This window comes from Hydractinia symbiolongicarpus, chromosome 7 (assembly GCF_029227915.1).
Source record: "Hydractinia symbiolongicarpus strain clone_291-10 chromosome 7, HSymV2.1, whole genome shotgun sequence".
Taxonomy (NCBI): domain Eukaryota; kingdom Metazoa; phylum Cnidaria; class Hydrozoa; order Anthoathecata; family Hydractiniidae; genus Hydractinia; species Hydractinia symbiolongicarpus.
In genome coordinates, this window is record NC_079881.1 from 18771296 (window position 1) to 18797737 (window position 26442).

The 26442-nt window shown below is 36.8% G+C and overlaps 2 protein-coding genes across 2 annotated transcripts in view; both read left to right on the plus strand.

The window, feature by feature from the left end:
- The window catches only part of LOC130649485 (uncharacterized), a 56915-nt gene extending 35020 nt beyond the window's left edge, over window positions 1-21895 (plus strand). Inside the window, exon 2 of the mRNA XM_057455767.1 lies at window positions 20333-21895. Coding sequence (XP_057311750.1) covers window positions 20576-21550 — 975 coding nt within the window. The 5' untranslated portion in view covers window positions 20333-20575 and the 3' untranslated portion in view covers window positions 21551-21895. The remainder of the gene's footprint in view (window positions 1-20332) is intronic.
- Window positions 21896-23838: 1943 nt separating this feature from the next.
- LOC130648588 (uncharacterized) lies at window positions 23839-25955 on the plus strand. The gene is made up of 2 exons (XM_057454639.1): window positions 23839-25243; window positions 25459-25955. Exons 1-2 carry the CDS (start codon window positions 23839-23841, stop codon window positions 25953-25955), a joined length of 1902 nt encoding a protein of 633 aa, XP_057310622.1.
- The last annotated feature ends 487 nt before the right edge of the window (window positions 25956-26442 follow it).

Genomic DNA, 26442 nt, shown 5'->3' on the forward strand with positions numbered 1-26442 from the left:
ATCTTACGTTGTAACGCTCGGAGAAAGGCGGAAGGGTCTACAACTGAGGTGGGTTTAGACAACAGAGACATAGTCAGCAAGACGGACTTGGCCAGGGGGGAAACAAAAGAGGACTCCGATGCACTTTGTGACCAAAGTGAAGGAGTTACAGATAATGCTTGCAGGATAGAATTAGCATAGCATGTATTCCCTTTATTAATCAGACCAGCATGAGATGGTTTTGCTGGAGTGTTGTTGGTAGGCGGTTCTGGGTCCGGGTGTGAGTGACTTTTATCCACAGTTGGCCTTCGTTGTTGATGCTGTTGTTGTTGCTGCGGGCTTGTAACCTTTGGCAATAGAGGGGTCGATAGATCAACGCAATGCAATACGTTCTAAAGTAAAGTTAATATATTGAACACAAAAGCATAAACGAAATTCTAGATGAATTACATATAAATGAAAATTAATATTATAAATCATTGTCCCTCTCAAACTCAGATGATTTTGAGGTTCATCTGTACAGGTCTCCTAATTCCTGTTTTATCAATAATTACAATCATGTGATGTTGAGAGCATGGAAAGCGAATATGGATTTGCAGCTGGTTTTCAATTACTACAAAGCCGTGTCGTACATGGCTGCATACAGTGGAATCCCGTTAAAGCGGACACCCTCTAAAGCGGACAGCCCGTTAAAGCGAACAGCTCGTTAAAGCGGACAGTCCGTTAAAGCGGACACTAGCACTTGGAACGGACTGATTTTAAGTCAAACTCTTATAAAAAACTCTCTATGAAGCGGACAGTCATAAAGCGGACACTCGTTAAAGCGGACGATTTATTTTGCACCAAATGAATATTCTCCCTATAAAGCGGACAGTACAAAACAAAAAATGGAAACAAAGATTTTGCAACGAAATTTTTATTCTTATTTCAGACATTTTCTAACTTTTTTATCAACAGAGTCTAAAATCTTTTTAATACACCTTTCTGTAAAAGACACAGCTTTGGCAGGGCCAATGAGTGCGTAATGCACTGGAATTTCGAGACCATAACCTGCCCCACGGTTCACGCGTTTCCCAGTGACTTTGCATCTGATCGTACAGCTTGGGATTTTAAGAAATTTATTGAACAATTTGCTTAAATTCATTGGAACATGTCCAACGACTTTTCCTTCCAGCAAAACAGCAACTGCAAAGCTATCATGTTCATTATCGCTTTCTGATTTCAAACAGAGATTTTCATCGTCGACTTTCGGTGTCTAAATGTCCATATAAGCATGGTATCTTCGAACGAAAGATTTAAAACAATACTCCTTCTGTTTTATAATAATTACTTCTATCTCTTCATCAATATTTTTGAGTAACATTTCAATCAAGAAATTCTTCTTCTTAAAGCAACATCTCTTGACTGGTAGACATGTTTTGAATGGTAGAAATGTTTTTCGTTGTTGTTGTTGTTTTTCTCGTATCTCGTATCGTTTTCTCGCTGTCTTGTCTGTTGGTTTGTTCTCTCAATCTGTTGTTTAATGTCATTGAAAGACATTGCATTGTGACTTCTTTCGCAATCATTAAAAATTCGAATGTTTTTATTTTGAAATTGTTGGAAAATCGAACATACAACAAGTCTAGTTATTTCAACATGGCGACGGGAAGAGAGAGGTTGTCGAAGCAGCAGCTTGCTGGTAAATTTCAAAAAAAAACTTTAACATTAGATGAAAATATTAAGTTTTTGGATTTTGCTAAGAAAAACCCGAACTTTGGATGCAGAAAATTTGCAGATATTCACAGTATCGGGAAAACAGCAGCAGCTACGATCTTTAAGAATGAAAAGAAAATTCGTACTCAATATGAAATGTTTCGTGAAAAAGACAAGAAACGTGATCGTCATGGAAAGTACCATAAGTTGAATGAAATTTTATTCGAATGGTACCAGAGATGTACTGCTTCTAACATCTACCCAAATGGTGTTATGTTGAAAGAGGAGGCGATTGCAATAAAAGAGCAACTAAAGAGCAGTAAATTTGACGATTTCAAAGCTTCTGATGGCTGGTTAGATCGCTGGAAATCCACCTTTTCAATCAAAGAACGTCGCATTGTTGGCGAGGCTGGAGATGTATCTACAGAAACCGTTTCTTCTTGGATAGAGAGGGTAAACGAGTTGATAAAAAGGCTACTCTTTGGATAACATTTGGAACATGGACGAATCTGAGCTGCAAATAAGTCATCACAACGTTGGACAAAATGCGCCGTTGTACAGTCTTCGATGAAGAAAGTCAAAAAATGCTGACGGCAGTTACAAAAAAGATTGAGGATCTACAAATTAAATGCAAGAAGCAAGCCTCTATCATGACGTTTTCTTGTAAAGTTTGATTAATGTTTCTGAATATAGCTTATATACCCTCAAATCCTAGCCTCTTAACTTCTTACTTTAAGCCCAGTAAAGCATAAAACACCTTTTTCGGTCAAAATCCCATCTAAAATAAAATTTGACACAAACTCTCTATAAAGCGGACATCCCGTTAAAGCGGACAGTTTTTTTTGGCCCCAATGGTGTCCGCTTTAACGGGATTCCACTGTATTTCTCAAAATCTGAATCTGATTCATCTCAAGCATTGCCACAAGGTTCAAAAGAAATTAAAAATATGAAGTTGAAGTCTAAAGAAGCCATGTAAAAGTTAGCGTCTGCTTATGCCACATCCAGGCAATTTCTTTTGCAAGAAGCAGTGTATCATTGTTTACCTGAACTTCGAAAATGCTCTCCTAAGACCATATATATCAACACTAATATACCTTCAGAACAAATTAGGACGTGTAAATCTGAAACTAAAATTGATGAACTACCAGTCACAGTAAAGGCTTACGTAACTTCGTTGCGATGTTTTTACATGTTTGTAGTCCATGATGAACCTGTGGCTTTGAAAGAATATGTCCACAAATGTGCGAGTCTTAATGTAACGTGTACAGACTGGGTTGCCCTATATCGCAGAAAACAAAAGAAAGGTCGGCGGAAAAAAGATTTGGAGCAATTAACGCAATTTTTTAATGCGTGCGATATAAAGCGGCTTGACGAGTCTGAGATTGTTGCGTTGTGTGAAGAAACTTTAAAATCTGTCCGTTTTAAGGAGATTGCTCCTAGCTTGAGACAGTTTAGCAATGTCAGGACTACATCCTGTTATACCTGTGTTTTGACAATGCGCATTCCAAAACATCATGTTCCCAAAATTGAAAATACGGATTTTGTCTCGTTTTAGAAATAAACGAGACACGCTTTACATGTATTACATATATAACACTACCGAGGATGTCCAGGTAACCATTTTTGCCCATTGATGTCTCAACATCGTGTTGCAAAGAAAAATAAAGCTATAGATCGTGCTCTCGCGAAAACGGTTTTCGGTGCTGTTTAAAAGAGCAACGAAGACTTGCCTTGTTATACTTGCAGAGGACATTCTGCTCTCCAAAAAAACTGTATTTTGTAGATAGATAATTGATGTTGTTGGTGAAATTAGGTGAATTACATGCGTTTTAGTCAACATATCAAGGGCTTGCTCTCAGGGTTAATACCAACGTTTGACGGGGGTTTGGTAGGCGACATAAATTTTGATGTTCCCGAAATTGTAAACAGCTCACGGATACCACAAGGACATAAAATTATGTTAAATATTAATTCACTCAGAACAACAATTACAATTCAAAATAAACCAATCAACCCGAGTTTTAATTGCCCAAGCTGTATTTAGAGATAAAAATAGTTTTTCCCTTGATTTTAATTTCGGGAACGTAGTGTCCAATTTAAGAATCTGCAAATAAATAATTAAATAAATATAAAACTATAAATAGGAGCAGACAACTACCCGCTCGGACTTGTGAACCTGGCAGTAGCTTTCCACATGTGTTACGGGATCCCAACACTCAGCCTTACATGCTTGCGTCGGACCAGCCACCAGCTTCGGACCATCCGTAGGTCAGGACCAGCCTGAATACAGTGAAGTAATGTACGTTGATGTAAAGTCACGGAAACAAGAAGATAGAAATGACAACCCCTTTTATAGCTTCTTCCTAACATCAGCTATAGCAGGATTGTTAACCCTGTAGACTAAGTTAGCCAACTTAGCCTCCCTACAGAACTGTGGTGAAGAGCGTCTCATTATATAGACATCATATAGATATCCGAAGGGGTAGTCCTTATACGGTCTGGGTCAATAACATTTGGAAAATCATGGTTAAATAGATTTGGATTTTTTGTAGAACCAAAATAAATCCGACGGGCCGGCCTAAGCTTGGTGGGTGCGACAGATAACAATTGGGTTGGGGCTGCCAACTTTATTGCGGGCTCAGCAGGCATGTTTTTCATGCCATCCCACAACTCAACCTATTGACCCCTTGCGTGTAAGTACTACCTGTCTATTGTTGAATACTTCACTTATAACTGGTAACTGTCAATAGGGAGTGATGTTTAAATTAACACAAATGCATGCGAGACAAACAGCACAAACATACACAAACACAAACGTACACACACAAAAAACAAACAAACAAACAAACAAACAAAAAACAAAAAGAGAACTAGTCTTTCCCAGTGTCTATCTGTCTTTCCAGATATTCATTTGCCCTCCTTTCAGAAGGCTAGCATAACAAAGTGAAAAATATTTGCTAAGCTTTCGTTTGTGCCAATATTCCGTGTTCTCTTCACATGGACAAGTCAGTTCTAACATAATTACAGTTTTGGAAGAACTGGATATTAATAACACGTCTGGGCGTAGTTGTGTTATTGCAATGTATGGTGGAACAACCTAAACGGAATCTAAATCTGACAGTATTTTCCAATCGGAAGCAAGGTGAAGAAGGCCTGGACACTTTGTATGCCTCTTTTTAGATGGTGATTGACCGGCCGGAATGAAATTAATTTTGTTGCACTTGGAAACCTTAAGAGGTTCATATGATACCAAAAACTCTTTTAATGCCTTAACCAAAACTATTAAAACCGAGTCATGACGGTATGTGTATCTACCCTGCGTAAGGGAGGTCCTACAGGCACCCAATATGTGAGAGACATTTGAGGATGGTTTCTTGCACAGAATGCAACTTTTCTCTTTCTCAATTCCCCATCTCACAAGATTGGTTGGAGAGGGAAGGGTGTCGTAGGTTGCCCCTATACAAAAGGAAGTTAGACATTGTGGCAGTGAAAGAATTGTTCTCCAAGATAAATCATTTTTCACATAAGAGCACCATTTCGTCCAATTGGTCCAATTGATCCAATTTTTTATTTTAGCACAAAGCTTCGTGTATGCAAATTTTAATTATTGTCCCTTAGGTTGGCATTTCTCTTCTTCGAAATCTCTTTTGAAAATTGAAAAACTCCACAACAGGGCTTTAAGTTTTATTCATGATGACCCAAGACCAGTTGATTGCCTCCCAAATAAACATTATATGGAATTACTAAGGCACAGATATTTATGCATAGAAATATTTAAAATTCGGAGAAACATCAGTCCTTCTTTCATAAAAGATATTTTCCTTTTTGAGGAAACTGATAGGCCAGTAAGAAGTCAAAACATGGACAACCTAAAAACCATCAGTGTAAAAACAAGCACCTTTGGTCTAAACAGTTTGCGATGTTTAGCCCCAAAAGTTTGGAATAAACTTCCTTTTCATACGAAGAGTTGCGAAGATCTAGTTAAATTTAAGCAAATGATTAAAAAATGGAATGGCTCTCACTGTTTATGCACAGAGTGTCGGCAATTGATTCCATAACTTGCGTAATCAATACGAAAATGGGAGAGGGGGAATGTTTATCTTTTATTTATTATTTATTCATTATTTATTTATTATAGTTTTCATCTAAATTGTAAATATATAAAAATATTTGGTCGGTTTTGATTAGTTTTTTGCAAAATATTATTTTTTTAAAGAACTATTGTATATAATAACCGACGGTAAACAAATTAAATCAATCAATCAATCAATTGCCTTGCAAATGCAACTGTACAGCTCTGGCATGGTAAATATCTTCTTCATTTTCTTCAATGATATTGGAAACAAGCTTTCGGTAAGCATAAGTGCCTTTTGATGGTATATTTTTGTGGTCTAAGAGCCCTAAGCCAGCTCGACCAGTCTGATGCAAACCTAAAATCCTTTTGAAATTGAGCTGACTATCCGCCGAAAGAACTGCCTCACTAACTTTCCAATTACCAGCTTTCAAATCTGGTACGCACTTAGACACATAAGGGTCGACAGAATCTCTTAGTAACAGATGTCCACTGATTTTGGTAGATTTGAGAACAGATGCAAGACTTTTCAGGTGAAGAGGACAAGGCGATGTCGAGGAATATAAGGAAATGTTGGAAATTGAATGATGTAGTTTTAACCATTTCCTAATGAAAACAGAAAATCTTTGCTCCAGTTTTGTGATAGTAGATAGAGAAACTTCATAAATTAATAATGGCCAGCGGATTCTGGGAATTAACAGATGGTGTAAAAACCAAACCTTATGGCCCCCTTTATGAAAGGACCTGTCTATAGCCATAAATTTGTCTTCGGCATCATTTAGAAATTCTTGTATTGCAGCAGAATCAGACAAGGATGAGTTTATTGTTCTGCCTAAAAACCTAATTGGATTAGAATGAATGAATGGAATTTTTTCGCTGCCAACTGTAAACGGTGAACTTTGGACGACTTTTCCCTTATCAATAACAATGCTGCGTGATTTAGAAGGCCTAAACGACATGCCTACCCAATCAATTAAGAACATTACATTGGACATTAAGAACATATCATCCATAAAAGCTTTTATTGGGGGTTGGTCTGGGATTTTGTTTATATTATTTTCAGTATCAATAAGGCTGGGGGTAACACATACATACTCAATAATAACATTTATAGCTGCAAGAAATGGTATAATGGAAAGTGTACAGCCGATAAAAATTCCCCTACAGTGTTGATGCCAACTGGAAGGAGCAGAAGCCGAGAAAGACTTACTCCACAGGCTGTCGTAGTATAGCTGTATGAGCCTTATCCATGATTCTGGTACACAATAGCGTCTGAGAGCCATAAAAATCAGCTTGTGCGGAACTGAAGGGTACGCATTAGCAATATCAAGCCATATGGCTTAAAGTGAAGAATGTTGTGCCTTCGCATTCTTAAGTGTGGACCAAACAATAGACATGTGTTCCCAGCAACCCGGAACTTTTTCCATACAACCTTTCTGAATGGAAGTATTAATGAAGTTGTTTTTCTTTATAATATGCGATTCTAACCGCTTGGAAATCAAACTAAAAAAGAGCTTTCCTTCAACATTCAGAAGAGCTATGGGGCGAAAATCCTTTATGTTGGATGGACAAGGTGTGTTGTTTTTAGGTATATAAAGTTCTGATGCAATTCTCCATTGCACAGGAATAAAAGACTTCTTTAGACAAGCTTGAAAAATGTTAAACAGAAACGATGCAATATGAGGACAATTCTTATATACTGTGTAAGGAATTTGGTTCAGCCCAGGAGAAGAAGCATTTCTACGAGAATGTAGGACAGCTTGGAAATCCTTGAACTTTAGCTTGGAAGAATCGAAAGCTGAGACTAGATAGAGAATGTAGAGGAAGTAAATGACAAAGGTGACGCAACACCTGGTGATGTTCCTGTCAATCAAGGTATAACGACTTTGCTTAATTCTTTTAACTTTGCTTTGAATGAATTATACATAATATGCTATTAGATTATCAATTTAAGTATAACTTTTCTATTTTTCATTTTTTATCTATAGAGGAGCGAAGGGAAAACTTTTACTTACTGGTCAACAAACATCTTTGTTGCTAAAAAAATTTATGACAATTCAAGTGTCGTTCATAATAAAGTGTTAATCCTTGGTTATAACAAATGTTTCATAAAAAGGTTTTTTTGCTAGAAGAGCAATTGATGCGGATATTCATTGTTCTGGTACTTATATTTCTTCGCTGTACCAGAAAATTTAAAACAATGGATCCCAAAACTCTTTAAAGAGCAATTGAACCTGATGAAGAAGAAACTGGAAAAGAGGTTTCAAGGGGTAAAAAAGAAAACGACAACCAGATTTAAGCGAAAGATCTATCAGAAAGCAAAAACGTGATCATGGACAAAGTTATAGCCGTTACAGAAAAGCAGGTGATCCTGCTTTTCCAAAAAGATCTACCAGAGCTATGAAGCAGCCTTGTGATCAAACATGTAGGAAAAATCGCAGTATATCAGTGAATGAACATGAGCGGTTGATTGTTTTTGCTGATTTTTGGTCTTATAGTGATTTGCAAAACAGCGTGAATTTATTTCAAGGCACATATTTGTTCTAAAGAAAAAAAGATCAAGGGGGAGCGGAGCACGTGCTAAACAAAATCATCGTATAGTATATATAATCTCACTTTTTGTAAGACAATGTTCTTTAATACTCTAAATGTGTCAGAAAAAGATGGTTCGCAATACTCACAAATGACAGATTGTTCACGGTGACCAAAGGGGCAAAACAAAAAATCCTAAAGAAGACGAAGATGTTGAAATTATCCAACATATAAAAAATTTTCCTGTTATAGAAGGACATTACATTAGGGCTCAATCAAATAGGCATTACCTAAGATCTGATCTTATCATTTGGACGATGTATGAGCTTTGTTGCAAAAGCAGACCAAAAGTGAATGTTGGAGAGCAAAAATATCGCCGTGTTTTCAATATGAAATTTAAGATGGGTTTCCACAAACCTAAAAAAGATAGATGTGAAATCTGCATAGAATTTTAAACTTATTGGGAAAAAAATACCAAGATCATCAAGGAAACAAAACCTTGTCACGAGAGATTAACAATCTCTAATAATCAGGAGACAGTAAAGTGTTTGCTATTTGATTTGCAGAAGATTCTTACTGTTACATTCGGAGAACATTCGTCATTCTTTTATAAGCAAAATTTTGCTGCCTATAATTTTTAAGTAATGGACTTAGTAGCAGGGCTATTGTTATAGTTGGAACCAAACCATAGCAAAAAGAGGCTCACGCGAAATAGGCAGCTCTATCTACCATTATTTAAATGACAATGTAAAAAGCACTGATGTAAGGCATTCTATTTTCTGAAAACTGTCCAGGTCAAAAAAACAACAACAAAAAACAAAAAAAACAAAACAGAATGATTAACCAAGTGCTTTTTTAGCAACAATTAATATCCGTAATCTGAAATCAGTTGATCTGATTTACTTAGAAAAAAGACATGCATAGAATGCTTATGATAGTATTTATGCCTGCATCGTAAATGCTAAAAAAGGAATGGAAATTCACCATCTTTACCAATGGGAAACGATCATCCAGTTTGCATGTAAAAAAAACCTTATAATTTAAAAATAATGAGTCAGGATGTTTTTTGCGATATCTTAACCACTGCAAAGAAATCTAGAAGATACAAAAACAGACAGTTATAAATTAATCAAACATGTGAGATTTAAAGAGCCAATGAGTGGTGATAACATAATGATGTTATACAAGCACAACCTCAGTGAACCTTTTCATGCTGCTATAATTGGAACAGTACCACGTCGCAAGAACCCAATTCAGGAGTTGACATAATGGCGAGTTACCAGGCACAACAGCATTAAAAAAAGATCTATTAATCTTATGTGGAATCAATACTATACCCCCTAAATATCACAGATTTATCAAAATTTAAAAACATGTGAGAACAGAATTAAACTGGATGAGATAGATCCAAACAGAAATAATGATGAAGATGTATAGACTTTAAAAATTTCAAAATAAATATTTTTAGATTTTCTGCGTGCATATAATTTAGTTGAATTAGTACAGTTCAGTAGTTTTAATGAAAATAGTTCCAAAAAGTAAAATATAAAAAGATAACACGTGTCTCGTTTTTACTGTTAAACGTTTTGATCCTGGGTTCTATTTTATTTGTGCTTTAAACAGGTTTTATGTTGAAAATTTTAAAACACGAGCACATTCACATTATGGTTTACAGGGATCCTTCCATGCAGAAAATAAAAAGTTCATATTACAAAACAACGAAAAAAAATTTTTATTTTGCCTACTTCTTAATTCTCTAGATATTTGAAAATAAAAATAACATAATTATACCAAAAAGTGAGCTAACGAACACCATTACAACATGCAACATATGTTTGTGACGTTACAACCAGACAGACATATTCACTAGAAGGAGTGAAAAGCTATTAAAACAACTCATCATTCTCAGTGTTACGCTTTACACGTTTTAAATTTTATTTAAAACTGTTTATTAAAAAGAACTAGTGTTTTCTCAATTTCCTTTAATGTTTTTTAAATTGATTAGCAGCATGAAATTAGAGAACGGTTTAGTTATCAACTGTCCCGAATGTATTATATGTAAAATAAGAAAAAGGAAAGTTATAAAATAACTCACTGCTTTGTCTACCTTGAGTTAAAACAGAAGCTAGTCAAAAACTATGATTATTTTCTTTTTTACATTAATCTTTGCTGTGCATTTTCAATTGTATCCGTCAATTGTATCTTGTGTTTTTCATAACAAAGCAAAAGTTTATTTCAGCATTAACATTGTAATTTTTTGAAGTAGTTAACCTGTATAATGATGAATGATGATAACAACAACAACGGCAACGACAACAACAACGCCTCTAAAGAATATGCTTACAAAAGGACACAATTCTGCCTTTTTCCAAAGAGTTAACTGTCACAAGACGCAATTCTTAAAATGTTTGCAAAATAAAAATGAATATCAAAAGCCGAAGCAATTACGGAAGCCGTCTCTATGTACATAACACCCATTCCGAATCTGAGAAAGTTAATTTTTACAGCGGATTTAGGACTTGAGACATTTAGTAACATCCAAAATCTTACACCATACTATTTTTCTGATTCAATTCCTGTTTTTCTGGACATTTCTGGGTCGTGAAACAGATTTTTTCATAATGCGGACATGACAGAAAATGCAACTTTGGCATTTTTATTGTACCTTCTGAAAAGAAATATATTACGCGCAGGGCTTTTCAACGCCTATGATATTCAGTTTTAATGTATCCCAACATTAGTTGCATTGTGAGAGAAAATAATTTACAAAGAAGTGGCTAGCAATGATAAATTCAACCTGTTAGGTCTTTGGAAATAAGCTAGAGGTTGTACTCCTCTAGAGAAAATGCCTCTAAAAGCACAATTCTCCTAATTAATTAAAAAAAAAATACAAAAAAATAAAAAGGACACAACACATTTGAAAAGATGAACAGAAATTTAACCAAGGGCGGGTAGGTTTCGACCCATTTCTGAAACCTAAGTACCCTGGATGTCTAGCTGGGTCACCTCGAAGAGGTCCGCGGACGGTCATCAGCAGAAACTAGACATCCCTATCTTCCTAAAGTAAACTTTGACCACTTTCTGTTCAACTGTGCTATTCTTTGCTTTTAACTCAGGTAAAAAGTGGAGTCGTTACTCTCCAAAGACAAGATCATGTGTGATCAACCCCCCCTGCTAACATTTTTTTTGCTGGGGTAATAAGTGGAGTCGTCACTCTCGAAAGACAAGACCTACTATGATCAAACCCATTGCTAACTCATTTTTATTTGAATTTGTTTTTATTTCTGACTGGGGTAATTATTTAAATTTTGACAAAAAATAACACATACACTGTGGAGTTATCTAGATCAGATGGCTTGACACTAATCACTGCCCTATCATCACATTTTAACCATGTATTAACACCCTGATCTCTTATGAAAGCCCAGTAGTAACCAGCCGCCAGTGTGCCTGAATGCCTCCGCAGGATGGGAATAAACTTTTAGTGTGTCGTTTTAGTGTTGGGCGAGGCAAGAAACAAATTTTTTATTTTTCACAGATCTTCCTTGGATACAGTTAAACCTTTTCAGTTGGATGATCAGTATATCTCCACACTGGGTGAAGACAGTTTCCCGGGTACTGTCTTGAAGGGAAGAGTACTGTGGGCACATCCATCTGTCATTTCCAGACATATATTCTGGTTGCAAAAAAGCTTTAATGTAGCCTGTCATGTTGTTTGAAACAGGGAGTGGCAGAATGGACATACTTTCCTCCCTACTGGAAGAAAAGAGGCATGAATTACAAGATATTGTTGTAGTTACTTTGTTGCTAATAATATTGTTAGCGATAACTGATGGCCCTGTCAACTCGTTTAATACATGAGGTAGGATCTCAGGAACATCCTGCTGTGTGTTAATATTGAATGGGTTGTTCCTAGCATTGGACATCTTACGTTGTAACGCTCGGAGAAAGGGGGAAGGGTCTACAACTGAGGTGGGTTTAGACAACAGAGACATAGTCAGCAAGACGGACTTGGCCAGGGGGGAAACAAAAGAGGACTCCGATGCACTTTGTGACCAAAGTGAAGGAGTTACAGATAATGCTTGCAGGATAGAATTAGCATAGCATGTATTCCCTTTATTAATCAGACCAGCATGAGATGGTTTTGCTGGAGTGTTGTTGGTAGGCGGTTCTGGGTCCGAGTGTGAGTGACTTTTATCCACAGTTGGCCTTCGTTGTTGATGCTGTTGTTGTTGCTGCGGGCTTGTAACCTTTGGCAATATAGGGATCGATAGAACAACGCAATGCAATACGTTTTAAAGTAAAGTTAATATATTGAACACAAAAGCATAAAAGAAATTCTAGATGAATTACATATAACTGAAAATTAATATTATAAATCATTGTCCCTCTCAAATGATTTTGAGGTTCATCTGTACAGGTCTCCTAATTCCTGTTTTATCAATAATTACAATCCTGTGATGTTGAGAGCATGGAAAGCGAATATGGATTTGCAGCTGGTTTTCAATTACTACAAAGCCGTGTCGTACATGGCTGCATACAGTGGAATCCCGTTAAAGCGGACACCCTCTAAAGCAGACAGCCCGTTAAAGCGGACAGCTCGTTAAAGCGGACAGTCCGTTAAAGCGGACACTAGCACTTGAAACGGACTGATTTTAAGTCAAACTCTTATAAAAAACTCTCTATGAAGCGGACAGTCATAAAGCGGACACTCGTTAAAGCGGATGATTTATTTTGCACCGAATGAATATTCTCGCTATAAAGCGGACAGTACAAAACAAAAAATGGAAACAAAGATTTTGCAACGAAATTTTTATTCTTATTTCAGACATTTTCTAACTTTTTTATCAACAGAGTCTAAAATCTTTTTAATACACCTTTCTGTAAAAGACACAGCTTTGGCAGGGCCAATGAGTGCGTAATGCACTGGAATTTCGAGACCATAACCTGCCCCACGGTTCACGCGTTTCCCAGTGACTTTGCATCTGATTGTACAGCTTGGGATTTTTAGAAATTTATTGAACAATTTGCTTAAATTCATTGGAACATGTCCAACGACTTTTCCTTCCAGCAAAACAGCAACTGCAAAGCTATCATGTTCATTATCGCTTTCTGGTTTCAAACAGAGATTTTCATCGTCGACTTTCGGTGTCTAAATGTCCATATAAGCATGGTATCTTCGAACGAAAGATTTAAAACAATACTCCTTCTGTTTTATAATAATTACTTCTATCTCTTCATCAATATTTTTGAGTAACATTTCAATCAAGAAATTCTTCTTCTTAAAGCAACATCTCTTGACTGGTAGACATGTTTTGAATGGTAGACATGTTTTTCGTTGTTGTTGTTGTTTTTCTCGTATCTCGTATCGTTTTCTCGCTGTCTTGTCTGTTGGTTTGTTCTCTCAATCTGTTGTTTAATGTCATTGAAAGACATTGCATTGTGACTTCTTCGCAATCATTAAAAATTCGAATGTTTTTATTTTGAAATTGTTGGAAAATCGAACATACAACAAGTCTAGTTATTTCAACATGGCGACGGGAAGAGAGAGGTTGTCGAAGCAGCAGCTTGCTGGTAAATTTCAAAAAAAAACTTTAACATTAGATGAAAATATTAAGTTTTTGGATTTTGCTAAGAAAAACCCGAACTTTGGATGCAGAAAATTTGCAGATATTCACAGTATCGGGAAAACAGCAGCAGCTACGATCTTTAAGAATGAAAAGAAAATTCGTACTCAATATGAAATGTTTCGTGAAAAAGACAAGAAACGTGATCGTCATGGAAAGTACCATAAGTTGAATGAAATTTTATTCGAATGGTACCAAAGATGTACTGCTTCTAACATCTACCCAAATGGTGTTATGTTGAAAGAGGAGGCGATTGCAATAAAAGAGCAACTAAAGAGCAGTAAATTTGACGATTTCAAAGCTTCTGATGGCTGGTTAGATCGCTGGAAATCCACCTTCTCAATCAAAGAACGTCGCATTGTTGGCGAGGCTGGTGATGTATCTACAGAAACCGTTTCTTCTTGGATAGAGAGGGTAAACGAGTTGATTGAAGGCTACTCTTTGGATAACATTTGGAACATGGACGAATCTGAGCTGCAAATAAATCATCACAACGTTGGACAAAATGCGCCGTTGTACAGTCTTCGATGAAGAAAGTCAAAAAATGCTGACGGCAGTTACAAAAAAGATTGAGGATCTACAAATTAAATGCAAGAAGCAAGCCTCTATCAAAGACGTTTTCTTGTAAAGTTTGATTAATGTTTCTGAATATAGCTTATATACCCTCAAATCCTAGCCTCTTAACTTCTTACTTTAAGCCCAGTAAAGCATAAAACACCTTTTTCGGTCAAAATCCCATCTAAAATAAAATTTGACACAAACTCTCTATAAAGCGGACATCCCGTTAAAGCGGACAGTTTTTTTTGGCCCCAATGGTGTCCGCTTTAACGGGATTCCACTGTATTTCTCAAAATCTGAATCTGATTCATCTCAAGCATTGCCACAAGGTTCAAAAGAAATTAAAAATATGAAGTTGAAGTCTAAAGAAGCCATGTAAAAGTTAGCGTCTGCTTATGCCACATCCAGGCAATTTCTTTTGCAAGAAGCAGTGTATCATTGTTTACCTGAACTTCGAAAATGCTCTCCTAAGACCATATATATCAACACTAATATACCTTCAGAACAAATTAGGACGTGTAAATCTGAAACTAAAATTGATGAACTACCAGTCACAGTAAAGGCTTACGTAACTTCGTTGCGATGTTTTTACATGTTTGTAGTCCATGATGAACCTGTGGCTTTGAAAGAATATGTCCACAAATGTGCGAGTCTTAATGTAACGTGTACAGACTGGGTTGCCCTATATCGCAGAAAACAAAAGAAAGGTCGGCGGAAAAAAGATTTGGAGCAATTAACGCAATTTTTTAATGCGTGCGATATAAAGCGGCTTGACGAGTCTGAGATTGTTGCGTTGTGTGAAGAAACTTTAAAATCTGTCCGTTTTAAGGAGATTGCTCCTAGCTTGAGACAGTTTAGCAATGTCAGGACTACATCCTGTTATACCTGTGTTTTGACAATGCGCATTCCAAAACATCATGTTCCCAAAATTGAAAATACGGATTTTGTCTCGTTTTAGAAATAAACGAGACACGCTTTACATGTATTACATATATAACACTACCGAGGATGTCCAGGTAACCATTTTTGCCCATTGATGTCTCAACATCGTGTTGCAAAGAAAAATAAAGCTATAGATCGTGCTCTCGCGAAAACGGTTTTCGGTGCTGTTTAAAAGAGCAACGAAGACTTGCCTTGTTATACTTGCAGAGGACATTCTGCTCTCCAAAAAAACTGTATTTTGTAGATAGATAATTGATGTTGTTGGTGAAATTAGGTGAATTACATGCGTTTTAGTCAACATATCAAGGGCTTGCTCTCAGGGTTAATACCAACGTTTGACGGGGGTTTGGTAGGCGACATAAATTTTGATGTTCCCGAAATTGTAAACAGCTCACGGATACCACAAGGACATAAAATTATGTTAAATATTAATTCACTCAGAACAACAATTACAATTCAAAATAAACCAATCAACCCGAGTTTTAATTGCCCAAGCTGTATTTAGAGATAAAAATAGTTTTTCCCTTGATTTTAATTTCGGGAACGTAGTGTCCAATTTAAGAATCTGCAAATAAATAATTAAATAAATATAAAACTATAAATAGGAGCAGACAACTACCCGCTCGGACTTGTGAACCTGGCAGTAGCTTTCCACATGTGTTACGGGATCCCAACACTCAGCCTTACATGTTGGCTTCGGACCAGCCACCAGCTTCGGACCATCCGTAGGTCAGGACCAGCCTGAATACAGTGAAGTAATGTACGTTGATGTAAAGTCACGGAAACAAGAAGATAGAAATGACAACCCCTTATATAGCTTCTTCCTAACATCAGCTATAGCAGGATTGTTAACCCTGTAGACTAAGTTAGCCAACTTAGCCTCCCTACAGAACTGTGGTGAAGAGCGACTCATTATATAGACATCATATAGATATCCGAAGGGGTAGTCCTGATACGGTCTGGGTCAATAACATTTGGAAAATCATGGTTAAATAGATTTGGATTTTTTGTAGAACCAAAATAAATCCGACGGGCCGGCCTAAGCTTGGTGGGTGGGACAGATAACAATTGGGTTGGGGCTGCCAACTTTATTGCGGGCTCAGCAGGCATGTTTTTCATGCCATCCCACAACTCAACCTATTGACCCCTTGCGTGTAAGTACTACCTATCTATTGTTGAATACTTCACTTATAACTGGTAACTGTCAATAGGGAGTGATGTTTAAATTAACACAAATGCATGCGAGACAAACAGCACAAACATACACAAACACAAACGTACACACACAAAAAACAAACAAACAAACAAACTAACAAAAAACAAAAAGAGAACTAGTCTTTCCCAGTGTCTATCTGTCTTTCCAGATATTCATTTGCCCTCCTTTCAGAAAGCTAGCATAAGAATGAAAACTTTTCTTTTGTTTTTTTTTCTTTTTGACTGGGGTAATAAGTGGAGTCGTCACTCTCCAAAGATAGGACCTGGTACAGTCAAACCCCCTTGCTGGCGTAAAGTTTGGTAATATATTTTGCAACAATTTTTATCCTTCTTAAGATATTGTATTAAAGCAATTTGTCAGAAAAAGAGGGCAAAATACGTTTTCTTCATGAAATCTGGACATATATCCACATTTGGTAATAACTAACATATTTAATTTTGGATATCAATCAGACTTCATGGCGTTTGTAATTTTTCTTCTGCTGGAACAGAACATCCCTTTACGGCATTAAAATTTTGAAATAGACTTTTTCGTGTAGCAATACAGATGTGCATTTTTTACATGACTAGCCTCACAAACATTGAGGGATAGGAAGAAAATGATTTGGCTAGCCACCGCAATGATGAACTCAACCTGTTAGATCTTTGGAAATAAGCTAGAGGCTGTAGTCCTCTAGAGCAAATGCCTCTAAAAGCACAATTCTCCCTTTTTTCCAAGAATAGATTAAAAAAATAAAAAGGACACAACATTTAAAAAGATTAACAAAACATTTTAATCAATGGCAGGTAGGTTTCGACCCATATTTCCGAACCTAAGTACCATGGATGTCTAGCTGGGTCACCTGGAAGAGGTCCGCGGACGGTCATCAGCAAAAACTAGACATCACTATCTTCCTTAAGTAACCCTGTTTCAGGCTTTGTTACGTCAAACAAAATTTTGCTACCTCTTTCAGAGCCTTCATAGTTATTATTAGCCTGATTTCGCCAAGTGTTTCTAGAACTCAGTCACTTCTTACGCGCTGTGCCAAGGTACTCGGGTGGGAAGGCATGGAATTCAGAGCAGAAAAATCCTATAGCTTCATCATAGTTAAAGGGAGATCCATGAATTGTACACAATTTTATGTTACTAAACCAGAACCAACTGAGTTTCCTCTCTACCAGTCAGGGAAATCCTCTTAATTAAGTTGTACAGCTTAATTTGGATGTCAGCTTAATTAGGATGTATCATACAGTCTAATTAGGCGTTCTACAGCTTAATTGATGTACAAAACTTTGATCGTCGAAAACACACATTTAACTGAATTTTAGCATCTATCTAACTCAATAAATCCAATATTTTCGTGCATATAAACATCTCCAATACATAAGTTTTTTCGTAGCACCCCGGAGATCCGCTAAATTTGAAGTTTTAAGAATGTCCGCTTAAATAGGCTGTATCACGTGACGTGCATCCTAACTAGGATGCAGTACAGCTTAAATAGACTATTGCTACGATGAACCATTGTTTCAATTTACACCGGACTTGGGAAAAAATACTACAGAAGAACTAAACATAAACACTGAAGAAGAAAAATGGAGGCTGTATATGTTACTGACAGCACAATTAGAGGATATCATAGTTTTAAAGTGAATCCGCATCCTAACATCAAAATGTTTGTGGAAAAAGAAAATGGAATTTTATACGACGAAAATGCTATGCAAGTGATAATGCCAGCCTTGGATGATATTCGTAATCACTTACACACAGATGTTACAAGATTTGCAAAAAAAGAGAATGAAACAAACCAGCTAGCGAAAGATGTGGCTGGTAAAATAGTGGGACGTGTCCCAGCAAACCTATGCCGTGTTTTCAGACAACTTCTAGATGAAAGAAACGCACAAAAATTATACTGGTAGAATACTAGTAGTATTTGTAATAATTATCATACCTTCAAGAAAAAATTTTTATACCGTGTATTAACACTTGCGTATTTGTTGCGCTCGAAATTGAAAATGAGTAAAAAGTTTACCATTTAGTTTATGCAGGTCCAATGTGTATTTGATATTTTGTATTTTTCAGCACTTCTACGGCTCCTGCAAGACAAAGCAAAAAACCTGCCGCCCACGAAGGGTATAGATACAATCTTTATGGCATGGACGAGAGGGGTGGCGGAGCAGTTATTATTTGCCAATATGAAATTGTTACAAACAAGCCTGTGGTCGTGTTTAATATATTGCAAGGCTTTTTCAAGACGCAGGAGGGAACAGAAAAATGTGAATATCGCAGCAATACACCCGAAAGCTGTGCTGTTTAGAGCGTTGTACTCAGTTGCTTTTATTTTTTGAATATATATTTTCTCAACATGCACGTGTCATTTTTTGGGGAAAAAAGTCTCTGTCTACTAATGTATTTATTCACTACTTCTGATTATCTTCTTTTTGCGTATTTTCGTCAGAAGTAATTAAATATATTTGCTTTTATTTTATCAGGAAAAATGTTAAAATATTCTTGTAAAAAAATATGCAAGTGCACCGAACATGCCGAATGGGTGACGAAAGATGAAACTTTCTATGTTCATGATACGAAACAACGAACAGTGAAAGGATCGATTTTGAGTTATTTGCTACTACATACGTATTTTGGACCGCGAAGTCACTTCATTTGCGAAGGATGTGTTACAGTTGTACGGAATATTATGACCTCTAGTTCTTCAGTTCCAGTTCAAACTACTGAAACAGCTATAACAAAAGATAGTGCTTTGGATTCAATTGTTTTAAACCTAACTTCGTCATTGGCAATATGTTCGAAGGACGATGCCGTCAATGTGAGTTATTTAGTCAGATTGGTCAAAATCATAGCGGAGAAATTTGTTAATGGAAACATAGGTACCGATGGAGCAGGACTTAGTGGCATTTATAAAAACTTTGGAGCATTAGAAAACATTGACGTTGACAACTTTATACTGGAACGAAACCCAATTTTAAGAAGCTTTTTGGAAGGATTGTCTGGGTTATCTTTCAATAAAAATCATTCCAAGTTAATGTGTTATCGTATTTCTTGTGTAATCGAAGCTATATACCAATTACGTAATTTTAACTGGATACTCCCTAACACATTTATTTCAAGTCTTATTCAGTCAACTATTTCTGGATCAAAAATGGTTACCGCAATAAATGGAAAACTGTATCCTGCTGGAAGTTATACGGCATATCTTAACTGGTTGAAAGACCAGGGACGTGGGACAATAGTTTGTCCGAGTGGTGATCTTGACACATCTTTGACAACATTGGAAAATATGTCATTAAAAACTATCGCGTCTCTGCAAATAAAACTGCTGCAGCTGATGTCATCACTACCACTTTACATATTACCTTCAAACAAACGAAAACCTTAAACCATGCAATTGGGGTAAGGGAGAATCTGAAGAAGAAGTACAACGTGGAATGGAAATAATGATAGAGCATGGAAAAAATACATTTAGAAATATTCGCCTGGTATATATATCGAAAATGCTAGAAATGTACGCTAAAGACGAAAAGGAAGTAGACAGTCGAATACATCAATTTTTGAAAGCACAAACTCGTCAATGCACGAATGAAAAGTGGAAAAATCTATCACAATTTGAAAAGAAAGTGTGACGAATGTGGATTCCCTGTGCAAAAAACTGTTATTGAGGACATACAACGATCAACAAAGACGGACTCATCTAATGAAAAGTACTTAAATTTAGGTGAGAAGAGTGTAGTAAATAACAAAACCATACAGATTGGCGAACCAATATTACTCAACCCAAACAGCTATTGCAACGTTGAGCTGATACTTAAAGAGTTGAAGGAAAACTTACATATACCTGACGGTAGAAAATGGTCTTATCTTGGTTGCGATGGTCCGCCATATTGTATCGCCAGCCGAATCTGTGAAACTGACAAAGAAAAGTGTGATTGGGTGACACTTGTTCCCGGATTGGGGCATTTAAACATGAATCAACTGAAATGTTTTTTCAAAATTTTAGACCGAATTTGCTTGGAACTATTGGCAAAAGACGTGTTAAATATCAAATCGATTGCTGCCTATCAATACTTCGTGAAGTGTAAGGACAACCACAAGGCTTGGCAAAGTTTCGAAACCTTCCTTCATGGTACAACTATGGAACTACTCCGTTTATACGATTCTGAAACAACAGGAAGTTTGTCGCCATTGGGATTCCTCAAATGGCAGTCAAAAATAACTTCGCCAACACTGAAATTAATTACGCAACTGGTATTAACTTATGGTCTTGGTATTTATACACAGCGGGTGGGAGATAGGAGCAATGACATCAAAATTAGTGATGTGGGAAGATTCGCATATCTAGATTTGTTTTATGCATTCAATCATCCGATCTACAGGGAAATAGAGTACCGCGACCTTCGGAATAGAGCTATTTATCCAAATGAAGTGACGGAACAACGAAATCAAAATCTTAGTTTCTCTACAGGGTCATTAGAGAAAAAAAACCAAGGTGGTGATTTTCTTTTAGAGCAGAAGATCCAACGTCAAAAAATGATCGCTCCGAAGGGCATCGTTGACAAGTCAACTTGGAAAAGGATTTCAAGATCCATAGATAAATTTGATAGCTTGTACACGAAATACTCTAACATTTTGAAAGTCAATGAAAAGTCTGGTTCAAGAAACATAATTCTCAATGAAGAAGTCATTCAATGGCGCTCAGTTCTGAGATATTCTAACTATTTAACACAATATAACCAACATGAAGCTGCTTTTAATATATTTGGAGAAAATTTGCATGATAACCTTCTGAATTTATCAAATAAAGCAAAAACAAAACGGTTGTTTTATTGGGAACAAAAAAGAAATGGCAAAAACCTTCAAAATATTACTTATTTACCTTTGCGAATTATAGAGTATGAAGAAGACTTGATGGCTGAACTTTCAGAAGATGAATTGTCTTGAAAGAAGTATGAATATAAGAAATATGCCCCCCCCCCCCACGAGGATTATGTACAAGGTTTTTATATATATTATATAATAGAATATAAATAATCTGTGGCTGTTATGTATATAATAAAAATGTGATGGCTTTTGATAAATAACAACTGCCGGTTTCATAAGATACTTTATGTGTAACAAAAATATGGGTTTTAAAAATATGTGTATTTAGAAAACATAAAAAGTGTTGGTAAATAATACCATTATCGTTTTTCTCAATTGAGTTCTTTCAGTCCAGCTTGAACAAAAATTCAACGAAAATTCAACAAAAAATGTGAGCACAATCCTTATTTGCTTTGCTACTACTATTTCTTTTTAAAAAGTCGTTTTCGTGCAGCAGTCACGCGAACCGCATTATGGGTTGGACAAAAATATTTCAGATTTTTTAACCATTTGTCACTGATGTCAATGCCAACACATACTACATGCACCCAATAATCACAGTTTCTACGGTTGCAATTCACCCACGTCGAGTCTAAATCCTTTTCCACGTCATGTTCTATTTTACAGATGTGACACATGTTGCAATTTACATCAGTTCTCTCCTCAATATTATTTGATGGTGATATATTTTTTAAAAAATCGATTTCGTTGACATTGTATGTTTTACTTTCATCGTTGTTGTTAACAGGAAAGATATCTTGTACTATATTTTGTGGTGTGTTTACAACATTATTATCAACAACATCATCATTATTGTTATTGTTAATGTCAGTATCAGTATTGTTATTATCAATATTGTTGTGAAGATAATTTGACAACAAAACATCTGAAAATGTGTTACTACCCCCACTACCCTCATTTGGAGATAGAAACATGTTGGTATATGTTCCTCCTAGCCATGGCATAGATGGTAATAAGGGTGTTGCTGGAGGAAGTGTTAAGTTGTCGGATAAGAGCAAATTATTCAAATGTTTTCTGCATCAATTCTTTTGAGGTGGAAAATCTTGCTGGAACACTTTCTTTCTCTCTATAAAATTCCAAATATATTTCATCATTAGTTGTTAATTTTAATAATGAAGCACTTCTCAGTATGTCTTTTCGACGTTTGTACCTACAGTCTGCACGTTTTTTTGCTTTGGCAATCAAATTAACACCCCTTTGTCTTGTTTTTTTTGCATTTGTTTCTTTATTTTCATCTGGAGCCGTTCTCGCTGCATCACCACTGCTACTACGATTATTACCAGTGTTTATTTCATTCAGTTTTTCATCGAACATTGACATTTTAATTGTTTGAAATTTAATTGCACTTTGGATTGGATAGCAACAACACAACCGTCCCCACAGCAGCAAAGTTATTTCGCGGTTTTTTTTCAGGTTGCTGCCATTATGAATTCGAACAAGTTAAAATGAAACTACATGACCGGCGCGTTATTTGACGCCGGGCTCGCGATTTCTAACATTCTTTATCCATATCTTTTGAACCCGGGGTGCTGGAGATACCATTCTTTTTTATAATGTAGTGGTCAAACTGATGATGAAAGAGCTGCGGCGGTGATTCTGCTAAAATTTACATTTTTCGAGAAATCGGGGAAAAACTTTTTCTACCTCCTAATTTAGATGTATGTCACCTAATTAAGCTGTATGATACATCCTAATTAAGCTGACATCCAAATTACAGCTTAATTAAGAGGATTTCTCTGACTGTCAACATCCGTAAATTCATTCCACGCCTGTCAAATTTTTAGGTCGTGTGATGGATGGCTCAATCTCGGATAGGAAAGCAATTGACGAATTAAAATATACAAAATATTTCATCCTTCTTGTTTATTGGATTTAAATGTTGTTTAAAAAGTTGTATTGTCCCTATCCAATGGTGTCATGCCCAAGAAATTTACATACCTAAGTCAAAAACTCCTACGTCGACCAACCTAAAAGACTTTCGACCTATAGCTCTCCTAAATGTGGAAGGTAAATTATTTTTTAGTATTCTGTCAAAGCGTCTGGAAACGCATATCATCCACAACAACAAGTTAATTAATACTTCCATTCAAAAAGAGTGCATGGAGAAAGTTCCTGGCTGCTGGGAACACATGTCATCGATTTGGACAGCCTTGAAAGATGCACGCTCGGAAAAAGCTGACCTTGCCACCATTTGGTTAGATAATAGCAAGTGCGTATCCATCAATTCCGCACAGATTAATCTTTTATGCTCTGGAAAGATATGGCATATCCCCAAGTTGGATTGCCATTGTGAAGAAATACTACTCTGGTCTGTACAGCAAATCATTTTTTAAATCTGCTCCAAGCAAATGGCACAACACCTTAAAGGCATCTTTGCAGGTTGTACATTGTCCATCATTCTGTTCCTGTCTGGTATAAATGTTGTCTTAGAATATACACTGGCAACATCACTCTCTTGCTACATTACATCAGGCAAAGTTTCCTTACCTCTGATAAGAGCCTTCATGGACGACAATAACCTTATGTCTTCTTCAGTTCCTGGCACAAACATATTACTTGACAGGTGCGTCACAGCTCTTAGCTGGGCAAGAATGGACTTCCGTGCAGAAAAATCCCGCAGCTTCTTCATCATTAAGGGTAGATCAATTAACAGCGCACCCTTCAGCGTTATTAGACCTGACAACGAAACTGTTTTTTCTCCCATTATCCCGTCAATTCATAATCAACCTGTACGTTTTTTAGGAAGGATTATCAACAGTTCCATTTCTGACAGAAAGACAATCGACAGGCTGGAAGAAAAACTCCTTGATGGACTGTCTGTTAATGACAAGTCCCTGTACACTGGTCCCCAAAAACTTTGGATCCTGCAACACCATTCAATTCCAAGAATTCATTGGCCACTTTTAATAGATGAAGTTGTCATCTCAACTGCTGCCCGCCTTGAACAAAAAGTATCACGTTTTATTAGAAAATGGTTAAATTTGCACCACTCCATTACCAACATAAGCTTACATGCCGAATCATCCCCATGTCCTTTACCCATAAAGAGTCTCACTTCCACAAAAATCAGCGGTTACCTACTATTGCGCCATTCAAAAGATCCCATTCTGTCTGCACTTAATCCCACTGTAAAGGCTGGTACCTGGCGAGCGAACGAGGAAGTGGACACGGTTGTAAGTGAATTAAATTGCAAAGCGATGGTAGGTCCCATCCAATATGGAAAGGCCGGAATTGGAGTTACAAAGAGAGACGTTATACCACCTAAAGAAACCACCTATGGGTATAGGAAATTGGTTTCCGAAACATCAAAGGAAATTGAAGAAGAAAGTTACCTTTCCAGAGCATTGCAGCTTCTAGTCCAAGGCCAGTGGACTAGGTGGGAGAACTATGTTAAATTCGATCTTTCCTGGAAAGACATACTAGCTACCCCGCCAAACCTTTTATCTTTCTGTCTCCAGTCTACATATGATGTCTTACCATCCCCAAACAATCTAAAACGTTGGAAAATAATTACTGAATCTGTTTTTTGTGCCACAGAAATCTGCACCTTTGGTCACATTCTGGGTGCATGTAAAATAGCTCTAGTTCAGGGAAGATATACGTTTAGGCACGATTCGGTGCTAGTGCACTTGGTTGACACTTTAAAACAATTCCTGTCAGCACTTCCACTTATCATCTCTAGGAATTGTAATTCTATGGTTTTTGTTAAGGGAGGTGCTTATGTTAGTCCCAAATCGAAGACAAAGGTTACAGGTATATTGCATCTCACTTGGATAGTTGTTGCCGACACTAGTCCAAACTTTGTTTTTCCAGGCCACATTGCTGTGTCACAACTAAGACCTGATATAGTTATATTTTCAAATTAGCTTAAACGAGTTATAATTCTTGCACTTAATATAAGTCTCTAGAGGGTGTAACCTCTACAATTCAAAAACAAAAGAGTCAGTAGACTAGTTCCATCATTACAGCTTGCTGTTTTGTTATCTCACAATCAATCGAACTCACTTGCCCTTGCGAGGAAAATGCAAACTATTGGCACTCCACCAAAGTCACTAAATATTCCTGCTTGGTTAACGTAATTCTGTCCAGTGGTTGGCAAGTTGATTTCTTTGCTGTAGAAGTCCGGGCAAGAGGTTATTGCGCGAGAACAACCACGGCGTGTCTGAAAAGGCTGGGTTTTTCCAACAAAATGGCATATTCCACCGCAAAAAACCTTGGTAAAATCAGTATGACAGCTTCTTTCTGTGTATGGATTGCTCGAGGGTTAAGAGACTGGTCTCAAGACCCCTTAATTAAGGCACCCGGAACGAGAAAGACTCTTCCACCCAAGTCTGTTGCATATCGTCAAAGTAATCCAGCTCCAGTAAAAGAAATGCCCAAGGGTCGTTTGTCAGGTCCACATACTCCGGTCTCTCTAAAAATCAACCATACAAAACTAGTGCCAAAACAAAGACAATTTTTATAAATGCAGGTTTTGTCAACAAAGGCAATACGTGCTATGCCAATGTTATTTTGCAAGCACTAAGTACTATTCCATCCCTATAGTCCCAGAGTGCTTCGGAGTCATCCCGTTTGTCACCAATTATGAGGGCGATTGCTCTTAACATGACCATGTTAAACCGTTCTTTGACCCCCGTTGATCTTTCAAACTTTCTTAAGGCCCTAGAACGTAAGATACACTCTTCTGGAAATACAACTTTCCAATACAATTAGCTGTCGACTTTTCTTTTTCCAAAGTTTAACAAAAGTTATTGGTTTTGGCGGACGGTGTCAATGAATGTGGCTGGTGTCTTGCAGGAGGCAGGGGATGCTTACTCAAGGGCCCGCACCAGATCCCAAGCATGAGTGAATTTCACCAATCCTCGTGTTTCCACATTCATAGGTGTTTGTTTCAGTACAGTCGAAATCCATTAACTTTCCGATTATCCCTGTAAAGGGGAGAATGCAGAAGT